A 16158-nucleotide genomic window follows, 5' to 3' on the forward strand; every position below is an offset into this window, starting at 1 on the left:
TTGATTGCGTACTTTCTAAAAAAAAAATAGCGTAAGAGCTAATCTTCTCTTCTCTATTTTTTTTTTTATATATTTTCAGCATTCTTTTACTATTACTATTTTTAATTTTAGTGCTGGTCTTTTTATTTATTTTTTTAATTATAGGTTTCTTGTTTTTCCTATTGTATGAATCATATATATTGTCTTGATCAGTTTAATCGATTTCTTTTAATTTCATTTTTTAGGGTTTTCTATACTCTGACTCAAATTCTATTTGACTCTTCACTTATTTATTAATTTTTTTTGATTTTATTTATTTTCAGATTACCTTAAATTATACTAATTTGGATACAACTAAATTAAACAAAACACAAAAAATTGAGGATAACTACAAAAAAAAAAAAATTATAACCAGACCGTTCATTAACTAATTCATTGCAATCAATTAAACTCTGACATTCTTTTATTTAATTAGATTTCTAACCTGTTCATTCATTCTCTTATCTTTGATTTTTCATTATTTTCATTCGTTTTATTGAAAATCAGATATTTCAGTTTATTGATTTTACATTAATTAGTTTGGTTCATTCGCTTTACCATACAGAATATAAATTTTAGCTTAGTAGCAAACTTTTCATCAAGAGACAAAAAATAAAATATTAATTAAACCTAAGAAAATATATGTCGGTACCTTTGAATGATCTATCGATGCCAATATTAGGTAACTCATCATTCTCTTCAAATCATGGTTCTTACGTGTCTTCTGCTGGTTCAGAGGGCCATTTGCAAGCTGTCAAGAGTAATGTGTCACCAGGTACAACAGTAATGTTGCCTCAATCTACCACTGCGACTTTTGATTTACATGGCCACTCGCATTCAAGTCCAGCTTCTAGAAATTATTCATACTTTTCTTCTCCAATACCTTCTTCATCAAAGTTCTCCCTTAATACTGGGAAGCTCGGGTTAGCCAGAGACAGTGCTACTGTATTTGATCAGACAGATAAAGATTTGTTGATCTCTAAATTTACTGGCCCTTCGCAATTCCTTAACGGAATGCCTTTTAGGAAATCTAACACTGCGCCAGCTTCTCCTAACCACTTTAATGGCAATAATTACATCTCAGCGCTAACACCATCCACGTCACCTCCAATGGATAGAAAGAGTTTAACAGCTAAAACCTCGCTGTTCTATTCAGCTGAAAAACTAAACACATCTACAGTCCCTAACTTATTACGCTCATCGACGTTTCAAGAGTCATTAGATAGGGTAGATGCAAACGTTCCAATAACTCAACCCCACCATGTTTATCCTCTTAACAGAGTTGCTTTGCCGTCTTTGAGACACTTGCAGTTACTACCGGATCCATCTGTGCAGGAAAACTCAAAATTGTATGCCGATACAGCTAGAGTTGACGGACGCTGGAGGCAGAACCTTGTTCATTGGTGCAAAGAGAAGTCCTACGAAGACTATGTGAAGATTCAGGAGGAAGTCTCGAAAGTGAAAACACAATTCCCAATCAGTCAATTAAGAAATAGCATTGGAAGTTCCGAGAGTGTAGGCGTAAAGTCTGGAATTCCTTCCATTTTAAATCCTAAAGATCAATTCGAAAAGCTCTCGAACTCTCCTTGGACTTATGAAGCACCAGTAACACCACCAATGAGCCCAAGTAGTACAAAAAAAGCTAGGAGACAAAACTCTAATGAAAATATGAAGGTCAATAATCCTATTATTAATCAAACTCCAAAAACACCAGGTGATGATTTGAAGGAGTTCACTCCAATAATTAGTGAGAAGTTGATACAGACAGTTAGGACAAAGCAGTACGAAAATTATAATAACGGATCTTCCCCAAGTGGACACAAAAAAACTAACAGCTTTAAGGCTCTGCAGATTAAAAGATTATTGGATAATAGGGATGTTCTTTCGATTAATTCGAGAGCTGGGAATAGAATTTCTAAGCCAGGTAGCTTGAAATCAACAACGTTTATCAGCGACGCAGCTACCCAATTGGCCTACAAGTTAGACAAAGCTACATCTAATTCGACATCACCTTCCTCAACCAGATCTTCAAGTCCAAAGAGAAGAGATACTTCGCCAACTAGATTTACTACATTTGTCGAGCCATCTACACCAAAGGAATATAAGAGACAGCAACAAGCTCATTCTTCACGTTCAAGATCACGTTCTCCATCTAGACCTATCACGCCGAATCAAAATATAATACATAGAGACAGCTTCTCATACCAACCTCAACAAGGATACAATGCCAACAGTACCAGTGTGTTTAGCACCCCAGCCCTCAAATATGGTCAAAACGTCTCTGAATCTCCAAACCTAGCGCTACTGGGAGCTGCTGCGGCTAAAAGCTCTATATCGACGAACACGTCCCCTAAGCATTACTACAACAGTAAGAAAATTGCTGGCGGTAGTAGTTCACCAAAAAAGAAATCATCAAATGCCGCATTTGCCACAATCCCTCCTCGCTCCAACAGTAATAAGAGCAGAAGTGGCAGCGGCAGTCCCAAGAATTCTTCATATAACCTGAGAAAATGTGTCTCATGTAGTTCAAGTGATTCACCATGCTGGAGACCCTCGTGGTCTGGTAAGAAAACTGAACAACTATGTAACTCGTGTGGGCTCAGATATAAGAAGACAAGGACGAGGTGTCTAAACGATACGTGTCGTAAGATACCTACTAAAGGTGAACTAAATATCATGAAATCCCATGGTGTCGAGAAAGAATTTGTTCCTTCCATGAACTGTGAGATTGAAGGTTACAGATGTCTCTTCTGCAATCATATTACAGAAACAAAATAATCTTAATCCAAACAGAAATTTAAAAAAAAAAAAAAAAATGCTAACAAAAAAAAGCTATTAACATAAAAAATATTACACTTATCATATAGAATAAACAATTACAATTACAAAAAGGGAGGGGAATGACATTTACGAATAATTATCAAGCATCAAAATGAAATACGACGCATTTAATCTACGAAGCTATTAAGAAACTATTTTTTTTCTTTTATTAAGGGATGCTACAATTTACTATCAACTTTATTATTATCTTTTTTATTTATCTTAAATCTCTAATTTTTTTACTATATATATAATTCCGGAATTATAACTTTTTTAAACCTAAAAAAAGAAAATATTTTAAAAATATTCTTACCAAGATATTCTCATCTAATTAAGATATTATTATTACATTCTTTATCATCACATCACGATCACTTTATATTCATTTGATCACTATAGAGATTACCCACCTGATTACACCAAAACATTAATAACTAAATATTTTGTAAGTTACCCTGATAAGTTTACCCGGAGAACAGGACATTTGGCCTAAACAGGTAATAAAAGGAGTTAATAAAAAGAAGGGGGGGGCGAGCCCTAGCACTCGCCCACTAGCACTCGCCCACTAGCCCTAGTTTCCTAGGGCTAACGCCTTTTTTTTTCACCAGTAGAAAACCCGCACAGGCCCCCCCATCAATTCGGTGATGGAAGTGAAAGCGGGGGGAGGATAGAAGGGAAGAGAATTGTGAAAGAGAGTATTCAGAAAACGACGTAGGAGCTGTCAGAATATTTTTATTTTAATTGGATGAGGTACACTGAAAAGAGGGTTAGTTTGCTGATCCCGGGAAATAGTATTCAGAAAGTGGCGTAGCAACATATGAAGTATGAAGAATTGAAAAAAAGCAAAAACAAAAAAAAATTTTTTTGATATTTTTTTTGAGTTTAGCAGAAATGGCATTTGATGCAAAACAAGATGAAGTCAAATTAGAAGGGAAGAGAAAGAAAGAACAAAAATAAAAAATTTTTTTTTTATTATCCTAATTAGAAAGACTGCAAGGGGTATATATATTACAAGTAACTCATAATTGTGAACAAAATAAGGACTTTCTTTAGTAGAGGCTTGTTGAAGTAAAAAAAACAATTAAAGAAGGGAACAAAGGAATAAAAAAAACAAGCAAATAAAGGGTGTAAAGAATAATATAAATATCAATAATAGGTTCTAAAAACTAGCTTAAAGCAAGAGAAGAAATTAATACTAAAAACGAAGAAAAAAATTAAAAATGACTAGTGCTGAAATTAGCAAGAACTTATTTGCCTCTACCACTACTTTGGTTGATTATTCTGAGTTGAAGAAAGTGGATGACACCACTGAAGCAGTTCTGGAGAAGTTTTTGGATGATCTCAAGAACGATGTGGATATCAGCAGGCTGCCACACGAGCAGGCCCATGCGGAGATCTTTGAGGCTTTGAAGCAAAGAGTGGACAAGATCAGTAACGAAACATGTGACCCTGGCGAGGAGAACTCTTTCTTTGTCTGTGACCTGGGAGAAATTGAAAGACTGTACAAGAACTGGAAGGTGGAACTACCTAGAGTTCAGCCATTCTATGCTGTGAAGTGTAACCCTGACATGAAAATCATTAACAAATTGGCCTCCCTGGGAGCAAATTTCGACTGTGCGTCCAAATTAGAGATCGACAAAGTCTTAACCTCTGGTGTGCACCCAGACAGAATTATCTACGCAAACCCTTGCAAGGCTGCTTCTTTTATTAGATATGCAGCTAACAACAACGTTTTGAAATCCACTTTCGACAATGTTGAAGAATTACACAAGATCAAGAAGTTCCATCCAAACTCAGAATTGTTCCTGCGGATTGCTACAGACGACTCTACCGCCCAATGTCGTCTATCGACCAAGTACGGCTGTGAGATGGAGAGAGTTGATTCTTTGCTGGCATGCATCAAAGAACTGGGATTGAACTTGGTAGGTGTATCTTTCCATGTTGGTTCAGGGGCTTCCGATTTCTCCTCTTTGTACAAGGCCACTAGAGACGCAAGAATTGTGTTCGACAAGGCCGCAAACGATTATGGACTACCACCACTAAAGACTCTTGATGTCGGTGGTGGGTTTCAATTGGAATCCTTCAAGGAGGCCAGTGCTGTGCTCAGATTAGCTCTAGAGGAATATTTCCCAATCTCTTCAAATGTTGATATAATTGCCGAACCTGGTAGATACCTTGTAGCATCTGCATTTACCCTAGCAGCTAACGTCATTGCCAAGAGAAAGCTGAACGAAGTAGAATCTATGATCTATGTTAATGACGGTGTCTATGGTAACATGAACTGCATCCTCTTCGACCACCAGGAGCCAACCCCAAGAACTCTGTGGCACAACGAAAACTTCCATTACGATGATTTCGGATCTACTAGTTCACAACCAATTGACAGTTGCCCTTACAAAGTTTCTATGTGGGGCCCAACATGCGATGGTCTAGATTGCATTACAAAGGAACATTACATGAAGCACGACTTGGTCGTAGGAGACTGGCTATACTTCCCTAACCTAGGAGCATACACATCTAGTGCAGCAACACCTTTCAATGGATTCGATCAAACTGCTGACATTATCTACATTAACTCCAACGAAATATGAAAAAATCTAATAAATTGATACCATAAAATGGCGAGTAAAGCAAAACATAATCACGATATGAATACAACTTTTTTTTTCTTTTTTTTTCCATTAATATAGAGAAAGAAAACCAATAAATAAATGTCTTCAAAACTTTAAAATGAAGACAATATTAGCATTTCTAAAACATTTTTTTATTTAATTTTCTGTTTCTTTTTCTTTTTTTTTTTTTATGTACCATAAATCGAAAGGACTAATTATAAGATATATATGTTGAATGGGTTAAAACACTGATATTATATAAGATATCTCCTTAATAAATATAGCTTTTCCTTGTTCGACCTTAAAATTATAATCTCTGGGCCTAGATTCTCCCATTGTTCGTATGTAAAACTGCCGTGTGAAAAAAAAAAATTAATTAAAAAAATTAGACAATGAAAAATTTAAGGAAACTGTAATATGAAAAAGTAAAGGAAGATAAAAACGGATATAGGTGCAATTTAAAGCATTGATAAAGTAACGAAACAAGTATATACAATATATGGAATACAAATCGGACATATAACTGTATTAAGTGAACATTATGAGTACTATTGCGTCTATTAAACCCACGCTGGAGAACGTTATACCGTGGAAACAGTACCAGTTACATCAGCCTCGGGCGCTAGTGAATAACGATCTTTACGACGACAAGGATGGTAAGCTGATACTTTACGGTGGTGGCCGTGAGTTTATGCTCCGTGATCTGGATAAGGATGAAGCGCTTGAGACGGAGCTTTACATCCTTGAGGGCCGGATAATCATCTGGATTAAACGTGAGGATGTCAACCGTGGAGTGGAGATACCGAATGAGAGCATATTATACCATGGGGTGCGCCTGGATTACACAAGTGGACGAGAGGGCCACCAACTCGAGCTCATACTAAGTCTCGCCAGGGACCCCGTACTAGACGAGCTACTAAGTTACCCTCCTTCATCTGATGGTCCCACTGACGAAACCTCTGCCTATACCATGTCGAGTCTAGAGATCATCTTGAAGCCGAAATATTCCATCTACGACCGATACTACAACGAAGCAATCGAGACGCTGTTTACGTTTGAAAATTTCGGACTCAACCGTGGCGACGATCTTGTAGACAACTGCCAAGCGCAACTTGCTCTGAGCCTCGAGCACACGCCAGAACAAGAAGACGAATATGTAGAGCAAGATCAAGAGGAAGAACTAGAAGAAGCCATTCCGATGAGTCTCGCCGATACGTTGAGCCCTCCAGCAATCGGTAATACCGGCACTTGCGACGACCTCGACGACACACAGTTCAACTACGACCACCAGTCAAGCTACGCCATCGAACAAAGCCAGCTCGACCCACCAAGAAGCATCCTCGGTCACAGAAGAGCCCGTGGCACATGACGAAAACTCAACAAAAAAAATATAACATATAGTACAAAAAAAAACCGAAAAAAACACAACACAACACAAGAGCATTAGTTAGAAATAAACACAACCAAGAATATAATGAATAAAGCATTTGTTTCACACAAATTCTAATTTACACAATAGCATACATATTAAGGGTTACCTTTTCAACACAAGCACTTTTAGAGCCATAAGTATATAGCTATGTACGTAAAATCACTCTCATCACGTATATAGAGATGTGTGCATGTGAAATTCAAACAAAATACTAATCTTAGTTAGACAGCCAAAAAAAAAAGAGTGGAACACAGAAATCTCCGTACACCCTTTTTTTGTTGTGTTCAGTTTTCTGTTGATAGGGTTTTTTCACTGAGAGATAGTTAATATACAGGCATTTTCTCAGACAGAGAGAGAATACCAGCAGAAGGAGAGGGAAAGTTAGAGAAAGACGTGGACAACGGTAGCAAAATTGTTGACATGTGAAAAAAAAAAAATTATGAAGAAACTCATCAACACTTTGTGAATGAAATGGTCGATTGATAAAAAAAAAAAAAACTTCAACAATAAAGGTACTTTCTTTCAATGCTTTCAATTGTTCAACGGTTGAGGAACTTTTTTTTTTCTTTCACTTATTTTTAGATTACCAATATAAAGAGTAAGGTTAAGAACTAATATAGATTGTGGTAAAAAAGTATAAAAGAAAGAGACAAAGAATAAGCTAATCCTCAAAGTAAATAAAGGAAAAAAAAGTACGCCTAATATATAATAGACGGAAAAAAAAAATACTTATAGAGGTTACATTATTTTTTGTACTATCTTTTTTTTTGCTATCATAGATAGATATAACAAACCTACTATATTCAATTAAATAGGAGAAAAAAACAACAAAGAAATAACGTATAAGAGAAATTAAAATGGATACCAGGCCCTTTACGTTATCATATGGCTCAATTGAGCACACTTTAGTGATTCCTATTTCACAATTCTTTCTTTTGTCACAATTGAATGATCAGTTTTTGAAACTGCAGTTACCTAACCACCAGCAACCTTCTGAGGATCTACAGAGTGATGAGGAGCCTACCTCGTCCGTGGAGTTGTTGGGTAAGTTCGTCGGCTATGTCACTTCGCTAATCAGTGCCTCTTCTTCGTCTACATCTGACGAGGAGAGTAAATTCTTGTCTATACTCGCTCTAACTTTCAGAGATTTCGAAAGCTCGTACTTGAACGGTAACGATATTCATGCTTTGGCAGCTGAATTGCTACAACAGAACGATGCTCTCGAAGCCAGTGAAGGTGTCGAAGCCATCGAGACAGAGGAGAACAGCAGCGGTTTGAGATTCCCAACCACATTAACTAAGGTAAAGGAGCTAATCCGCAACTACTTGAATGCCAAGGCTGTACTAACTAAACGCGGTGCTATCCAGCAACAACAGTCATCTACAGTGCACTCAGCTCTCTTCGGCAGCGACGCCACCAAAATCTATGCTATATTTGGTGGTCAAGGTAATACCGACGACTACTTTGAAGAACTTCGCGACTTATACGAGACTTACAATTACTTGATAGAAGACATTCTCGCATTCGTCGCTAAAACTCTGAACAAGTTACTGAAGAATAGCTCCCAGGATATGGAGAAGATCTTCACTCAGGGCTTCGATATTATGCACTGGCTAAAGCACCCACAAGCTACCCCAGAAAACGACTATTTATTATCTATCCCTATCTCTTGTCCTTTAATCGGTGTCATTCAAATGACTCACTACGCATTGACTGCTAGACTTTTGAATGTCACTCCTGGACAATTGAGAAGTAAGATTCAAGGTGCTACCGGTCACTCTCAAGGTCTGGTTGCAGCAGTATCTATCGCTGAGGCAGACTCTTGGGACGACTTCTTCAAGTCTTTCGAAAAGGCTATCTCACTATTGTTCTTCATCGGTGTACACTGTTACTTGGCATACCCAAAGACTTCTTTGCCCCCATCTATCCTTCAAGACTCTCTTGAAAACGGTGAAGGTGTCCCATCTCCAATGTTGACCATTTCTAATTTAACAAAAGATCAAGTTCAAGAATTTGTAGATAAGACTAACAGCCACTTGCCAGCCGAGAAACACATTGTTATCTCCTTGGTCAACGGTGCTAGAAACTTGGTTGTCTCTGGTCCACCACAATCTCTATACGGTCTAAACTTAACCTTAAGAAAGGCTAAAGAACCAAGTGGTCTAGACCAATCAAGAATACCTTTCAGCGAAAGAAAGTTAAGATTCTCTAACAGATTCCTGCCGGTTGCTTCTCCATTCCACTCTCATTTGTTGGAATCAGCAAACGACGCTATAATCAAGAACCTCAAGGAATTCAACATCGAGTTTGCTGCCAAGGATATTAAAATTCCTGTTTACGACACATATGATGGTAAGGATTTGAGAGATTACAACGGTTCCATTATTCAAAGAATCACTGCTCTTATCATCAGACTTCCAGTCAACTGGGAACTATCTACTCAATTTGAAGCTACTCATATTCTAGATTTCGGCCCTGGTGGTACTTCTGGTTTGGGTGTTTTGACTCATCGTAACAAGGATGGTACTGGTGTTCGTGTCATCGTCGCTGGTACTTTAGATATCAATCCTGAAGACGACTATGGTTTTAAGCAAGAGATCTTTGATGCCCCAACTCGTCCAGTTAAGATGAACCCTGATTGGTTGAAGGAGTATCAACCAAAATTGGTAAAGACGAAGGCCGGTAAGATTTTCGTAGAAACTAAATTCTCCAAGATGATCGGTAGACCACCATTGTTGATTCCAGGTATGACCCCTAGTACGGTCTCCCCAGAATTTGTAGCTGCCACTATTAACTCTGGTTACACCATTGAATTAGCTGGTGGTGGTTATTTCTCCCCAGATGGTATGACTAAAGCAATCGACGAAGTTGTCTCCCAAATAAAGAAGGGTTACAGTCTGTCCATTAACTTAATTTATGTTAACCCAAGAATGCTACAATGGGGTATTCCATTAATTAAAGAGTTGAGAGCTAAGGGTTACCCAATCCAATCCATGACTATCGGTGCTGGTGTCCCATCTCTAGAGGTTGCTACCGAATATATAGAAACTCTAGGTTTAACCCACCTGGGTCTAAAGCCAGGTTCAATCGATGCTATTTCCCAAGTCATTAACATCGCTAAAGCTCATCCAAATTTCCCAATTGTTCTACAATGGACTGGTGGTAGAGGTGGTGGTCACCACTCTTTCGAGGATTTCCATCAACCTATGCTTCAGATGTACTCAAAGTTGAGAGGTTACTCCAACATTATTTTGATCGCTGGTTCTGGTTTCGGTGCCGCCGAGGACACATACCCATACTTGACTGGTGAGTGGTCTACAAAGATGAATTACCCACCAATGCCTTTCGATGGTTTGCTATTCGGTTCTCGTGTAATGGTTGCCAAAGAATGTAAGACTTCCTTGGCCGCTAAGAAGGTCATTGTTGACTGTGCAGGTGTACCAGACTCTCAATGGGAAAGTACCTACAAGAAGCCAACCGGTGGTATTATTACAGTTCGTTCCGAAATGGGTGAACCAATCCACAAGATTGCTACTCGTGGTGTTCTATTCTGGAAAGAAATGGATGACACCATCTTTAACCTACCAAAGAATAAGCTACAGGCCGCTTTAGACGCTAAGAAGGATTACATTATATCGAAATTGAACAAGGATTTCCAAAAACCATGGTTTGCTACCGTTAATGGGGAAGTCCGCGATCTAACTTCAATGACTTATGAAGAAGTCGCCAATAGACTTGTTGAATTGATGTTCATTAAGAAGAACAAGACTTGGATCGACATCACCTTGAGAAATTTCACTGGTGACTTCTTGAGACGTGTTGAAGAACGTTTCACTAAGTCTAAGACTACTTCCGTCATTCAATCCTATTCTATTTTGGATGAACCAGAAAAGGCCATCAAATTAGTGTTTGATGCTTACCCAGCTGCTAAGGACCAATTCCTAAATGCACAGGATGTTGATTACTTTTTGAACATGTGTCTGAATCCATTACAAAAACCAGTTCCATTTGTTCCTGTCCTGGATCAAAGATTCGAAGTTTTCTTCAAAAAAGATTCCCTATGGCAATCTGAACACCTTGAAGCTGTTGTAGATGAAGATGTCCAGAGAACCTGTATTCTACATGGTCCTGTTGCTGCCCAATATACAAAGAAGGTCGATGAACCAATCAAGGATATATTAGACGGCATCCATGATGGTCACACCAAAATGTTGTTGAAGGATTGCTATGGTGGTGATGTCTCTAAGATCCCAACAGTTGAGTACTTCGGTGGTGAAGACCCTACTGAAGTCGAATATTCTGACATCGAGAAGGATGCCAAGAAGATCATCTTGAAGGCTAACATCGATACTGATGAATCTGTTTGGTTTAAGCTACTTGCTGGTAACAAGAGAAACTGGAGACATGCTTTCTTTTCCACAGCCAGAGTTGTCCAGAACTCTTCGTACACTGAAAATCCTGCTAGAAAGGTTTTCAGACCAACTAAATATATGATTGTTGAAATCTCAGACTACGACAATGAGGATAAGACTGTAATTACTTTGAAAGAATTGGTTCAAGGCGAATACAAAGACACTGCTGTTTTAAAACTGGTTCAAAAAGACTTGATTGAATTGGATATGATTGAAAATAGATCTATGGATGGTAAACCTGTTATCCTACCTTTATTGTACAAGTACAACATCGAAGATGGGTTTGCTCCAATTTCTGAGATTATGGAAGACCGTAATCAACGTATTAAAGAAATGTACTGGAAGCTATGGATTGATGAACCTTTCAACTTGAAGTTTGATCCTAGAAAGGAAATTAAAGGTAAAGACTTTAAGATCACCAAACAAGATATCCAAGAATTTACTCATGCCATTGGTAACAACTGTGAAGATTTTGTTCCAAGATCTGGAAGAGATCTTCTTGCTCCTATGGACTTTGCAATTGTTGTTGGATGGAGGGCCATTATTAAGGCTATTTTCCCAGAAACTGTTGATGGTGATCTTCTGAAATTGGTTCATATGTCCAATGGTTACCAGATGTTACCAGGTGCTAAGCCATTAAAGGAAGGTGATATCATCTCGACATCTGCTGCTATCAAATCTGTTGTCAACCAACCAACAGGTAAGATTGTGGAAGTTGTCGGTACCTTGAGTAGAGATTCCAAGCCAATTATGGAAGTTACATCATCCTTTTTCTACAGGGGTAAATACTCCGACTTTGAAAATACATTCCAAAAGACAGTCGAACCATCATACGAAATGCAAATCAATTCCGCTAAGGATATTGCTGTTTTGCGTTCCAAGGAATGGTTCCAATTGGATGACGAAGATTTAGAACTCTTGGGTAAGGTATTAACATTTGAGATCGAAACTGAAGTTACGTTCAAACATGCCAACATTTTATCATCTGTTAAATGTACTGGCCCAATATTAATGGAATTACCAACTAAGGAGAAGATTGAGATAGGTATTGTTAATTATGAAGCCGGTGAATCTTTCGGTAACCCTGTTATTGATTTCTTGAAGAGAAACGCTTCACCTCTAGAAGAAAAGGTTAACTTAGAAAACCCTATTCCAATTGCTGTCCTAGACTCATATACTCCAAGTACTAATGAGCCATATGCAAGGGTTTCTGGTGACTTGAATCCTATTCATGTTTCTCGTCATTTTGCCAGCTACGCTGATCTCCCAGGCACTATTACACATGGTATGTACTCTTCCGCCTCTATCCGTAGTTTGATCGAAACGTGGGCTGCTGATAGTGTTTCTTCTAGAGTTAGGGCTTACAACTGTCAATTTACCAGCATGGTTTTACCAAATACTCCATTGAAGACATCTATTCAACATGTTGGTATGATTAACGGTCGTAAATTGTTCAAGTTTGAAACCAAGAATGACGAAGATATTGTTGTATTGACCGGTGAAGCAGAAGTTGAGCAACCTGTTTCTGCTTTCGTTTTCACTGGTCAAGGTTCTCAGGAACAAGGTATGGGAATGGACTTATATGAAAAGTCAGCTGTCGCCAAGGAAGTCTGGGACAGAGCTGATTCTCATTTCCAAGAGACTTACGGTTTCTCAATTCTACATATTGTGAAGAACAACCCTACAGAATTCACTGTTCACTTTGGTGGTGAGAAGGGTAGAAAGATCAAAGAAAACTACTCCAATATGATTTTCGAGACAATTGTTGATGGTGAATTAAAGACTGAGAAGATTTTCAAAGATATCGATGACACTACTACATCCTTTACTTTCAGATCTCCTACTGGTTTGTTGTCTGCTACACAATTCACTCAACCTGCTTTGACTCTAATGGAGAAAGCCGCATTCGAAGATTTGAAGTCTAAGGGTTTGATTCCTGTCGAAGCCGCATTTGCTGGTCACTCTCTAGGTGAATATGCTGCTCTTGCTTCTTTGGCTGATGTCATGTCCATCGAATCTTTAGTTGAAGTTGTCTTCTACAGAGGTATGACTATGCAAGTTGCTGTGCCAAGAGACTCTAGTGGTAGATCCAACTACGGTATGATTGCTGTTAATCCAGGTAGAGTCTCTCCAACCTTCTCCCAAGATGCCTTGCAATTTGTTGTCGAAAAGGTTGGTCAGAGAACCGAATGGTTGTTGGAAATTGTCAACTATAACGTTGAAAACCAACAATATGTCGCCGCAGGTGATCTAAGAGCTTTAGACACTCTAACAAACGTTTTGAACTTTGTCAAGATCCAAAAGATCGATATTGTGAAGTTGCAATCCGAAATGAGTCTAGAAAAGGTTGAAGAACATCTATTCGAAATAATCGACGAGATTTCCAAGAAATCAGTAGCTAAGCCTCAACCAATCGAGTTGGAAAGAGGTTTCGCATGTATCCCATTACGTGGTATCTCCGTTCCTTTCCACTCTTCTTACCTAAGAAACGGTGTCAAACCATTCAAGAACTTCTTGAACAAGAACATTATCAAGGACAATGTCAAGGTTGACAGATTGATAGGCAAGTACATTCCAAATTTGACTGCAAAGCCTTTCCAAATTACAAAGGAATACTTCGAAGATGTCTACAAGTTGACGAATTCCGAACGTATTAAGGAAATCCTAGACAACTGGGAGAAATACGAAAAATAGTTTTAGCCAAATTGCTTCTGCTATAAAACATTAATAACCCTCATTTTATATTACTTTATAAAGTTACAATAGAAACATTTGTATAATAGAAATAATTTATGTTTAATAAAAATACTACTATTCATAGTCAAACAACCTAATAACCATGAAGTGAGCCTTCAACCGTGACATATCGAACTCGGATCACTCCGGTATGAGAAACCCTAGGGTTTTTTTGTAACAGCCAGAGTCAATTTTTGTTTCTTTTTTTTTTCTGGTTTGAAAAAAAATTTTTTTTTTTTTTTTTGAAAATTTTCATAATGGCTCTTACCGATGCTCATCGCTGAATGCGATACTTGGGCCTGAAATTCAATTGGTCCAAGAAAGTGATTTTAGAGAAGGGCTCTAACATTTAATTCAATCAGTATGATTCTTGTTTAATTCATTTTTCGCAATTTATGTGAATCAAAGTTATTGTTTCCCACAGCTTAACTGCTTCCCTGAATTACTAAGGTGAAAATTCAATAGAAAAAAAGTACTTGACTATCTTTTGTATTGAAAGGAGTTATTTTGCTTTTACCTTCCTAAAGAACTCTATTTATTAATTGGTTTTTACCTAGAGCTCTAATCAGAATAACATTTCTCAGAGTTGTTCTGCTGTTCATAATCTCTCAAAAGTGTCGTCACAAATTGTATCAAGTTTAGACTTTGAAAAGGAGTCTTTAAAAATGCGTAAGTGTAAAGTTTTTGTCGGTAACTCACACCCAGAATTAGGTAATCTGGTGTGCCAAAGACTGGGCATTGAACCTGCACCATGTACTCTGAAGAAGTTTGCCAACGGTGAGACTTCTGTGCAAATTGGTATCTCAGTCAGAGATGAGGATGTCTACGTTATACAATCCGGTTCTCAGAACATCAATGACCATATCATGGAATTGTTAATTTTGGTTTCTGCTTGTAGAGGTGGTTCTGCTAGGAAGATAACCGCTGTTATTCCACAGTTTCCTTACTCTAAACAGTGTAAAATGAAGAAACATAGAGGTGCAATCACAGCTAGGATGTTGGCCAACCTATTAGTCATGGCAGGGGCTGACCACGTTGTTTCTATGGATTTGCATGCCTCTCAAATGCAAGGGTTCTTTACTAAACCTGTGGATAACTTGTATGGTGGTCCAAGTTTGGCTAAGTGGATCAGGGAAAATGTTGAAGATTTTGAAGAAGCCGTCGTCGTATCAAAAAACCCTGGTGGTACGAAAAGAGTCACAGCCCTGGCTGATGTTCTAAAGATAAACTTTGCTATGATCCACACTGATCGTCGTCGTTCCAAGGATATCTATTCTCAACATAAAGACTGGAAGCAGCTAAGACAGAGAAAACAATCTTTACTCAGAAAAAACAGGCCAATTGTTAGACAAGGTGATGATCCAGATGAAGAGGAGAACATTATTCTGACAAACGGTATCCAAACTGCCAGAATTCGTAACGGTCATGTTATCGGTGATGATGAAGAAGATGGTCCTGTTGATGACGAAGTTGCCATGGAGTCAGATGAAGAACACTCAGTAAATGGGTTAGACTCTTATGGTCTAGGTGGTACATTTGATGCTGTCGATTCAGAAGATGAGGAAGAAGTTTCTGAAGCTACTAAAGAAAAATTGATCACATTGGTTGGTAACGTCAATAACCGCTCTGCCATTATTTTGGATGATATGATTGACAGACCGGGCTCATTGATCAGTGCGGCTGAGCATTTGGTAAAAAACTGTGGTGCTAAAAACGTATATGTTGTCGCTACACATGGTTTATTCACCGGTGATTGTTTAGAAGAGTTAGAGGCATCTGACGCAATCGCCAAGATTGTTGTTACAAATACTTATCCAATCAACAGAGAACGTTTCCTGAACTCCAAGAAATTAGTTGTAATTGATGTTTCCGCAATCTTTGCTGAATGTATTCGTCGTGATCACTATGGTGAGAGTATCTCTGTTCTATTTGATTCATTGACTAATATATAACATAATTCCTCATTATGTCTCTGAATAATCTGTATATTTATAAGAAGCGAACTCAAATTTATTAAGTAATTTGAGGTTATGTATATCATTATGCTAGCTCCTTTGCTTGTGAAAAACTAGTCCTTTGTTGCACGTAGATTCTTCACAATATACTCTGCTGGGTACGGAGTAAAAAG

General features: G+C 38.0%; 5 protein-coding genes across 5 annotated transcripts; all 5 read left to right on the forward strand.

Annotated features, from left to right (window-relative positions):
• Positions 1–660: 660 nt before the first annotated feature.
• Positions 661–2796, forward strand: ASH1 (DNA-binding transcription repressor ASH1; the record flags this gene model as incomplete). The annotated part of the gene is made up of 1 exon (XM_071051722.1): positions 661–2796. One exon carries the CDS (start codon positions 661–663, stop codon positions 2794–2796), a length of 2136 nt encoding a protein of 711 aa, XP_070907112.1.
• A 1262-nt stretch (positions 2797–4058) lies between these two features.
• SPE1 (ornithine decarboxylase SPE1) lies at positions 4059–5429 on the forward strand (the record flags this gene model as incomplete). The annotated part of the gene is made up of 1 exon (XM_071051723.1): positions 4059–5429. The coding sequence occupies one exon, from the start codon at positions 4059–4061 to the stop codon at positions 5427–5429; it is 1371 nt and encodes a 456-aa protein (XP_070907113.1).
• A 562-nt stretch (positions 5430–5991) lies between these two features.
• On the forward strand, positions 5992–6819 carry LOT5 (Lot5p; the record flags this gene model as incomplete). The annotated part of the gene is made up of 1 exon (XM_071051724.1): positions 5992–6819. The coding sequence occupies one exon, from the start codon at positions 5992–5994 to the stop codon at positions 6817–6819; it is 828 nt and encodes a 275-aa protein (XP_070907114.1).
• A 920-nt stretch (positions 6820–7739) lies between these two features.
• Positions 7740–13988, forward strand: FAS1 (tetrafunctional fatty acid synthase subunit FAS1; the record flags this gene model as incomplete). The annotated part of the gene is made up of 1 exon (XM_071051725.1): positions 7740–13988. The coding sequence occupies one exon, from the start codon at positions 7740–7742 to the stop codon at positions 13986–13988; it is 6249 nt and encodes a 2082-aa protein (XP_070907115.1).
• Positions 13989–14695: 707 nt separating this feature from the next.
• Positions 14696–15982, forward strand: PRS1 (ribose phosphate diphosphokinase subunit PRS1; the record flags this gene model as incomplete). The annotated part of the gene is made up of 1 exon (XM_071051726.1): positions 14696–15982. One exon carries the CDS (start codon positions 14696–14698, stop codon positions 15980–15982), a length of 1287 nt encoding a protein of 428 aa, XP_070907116.1.
• Positions 15983–16158: the final 176 nt, after the last annotated feature.

This window comes from Nakaseomyces bracarensis (genome assembly GCF_045282275.1).
Source record: "Nakaseomyces bracarensis strain CBM3 chromosome Unknown Scaff7_0, whole genome shotgun sequence".
Taxonomy (NCBI): domain Eukaryota; kingdom Fungi; phylum Ascomycota; class Saccharomycetes; order Saccharomycetales; family Saccharomycetaceae; genus Nakaseomyces; species Nakaseomyces bracarensis.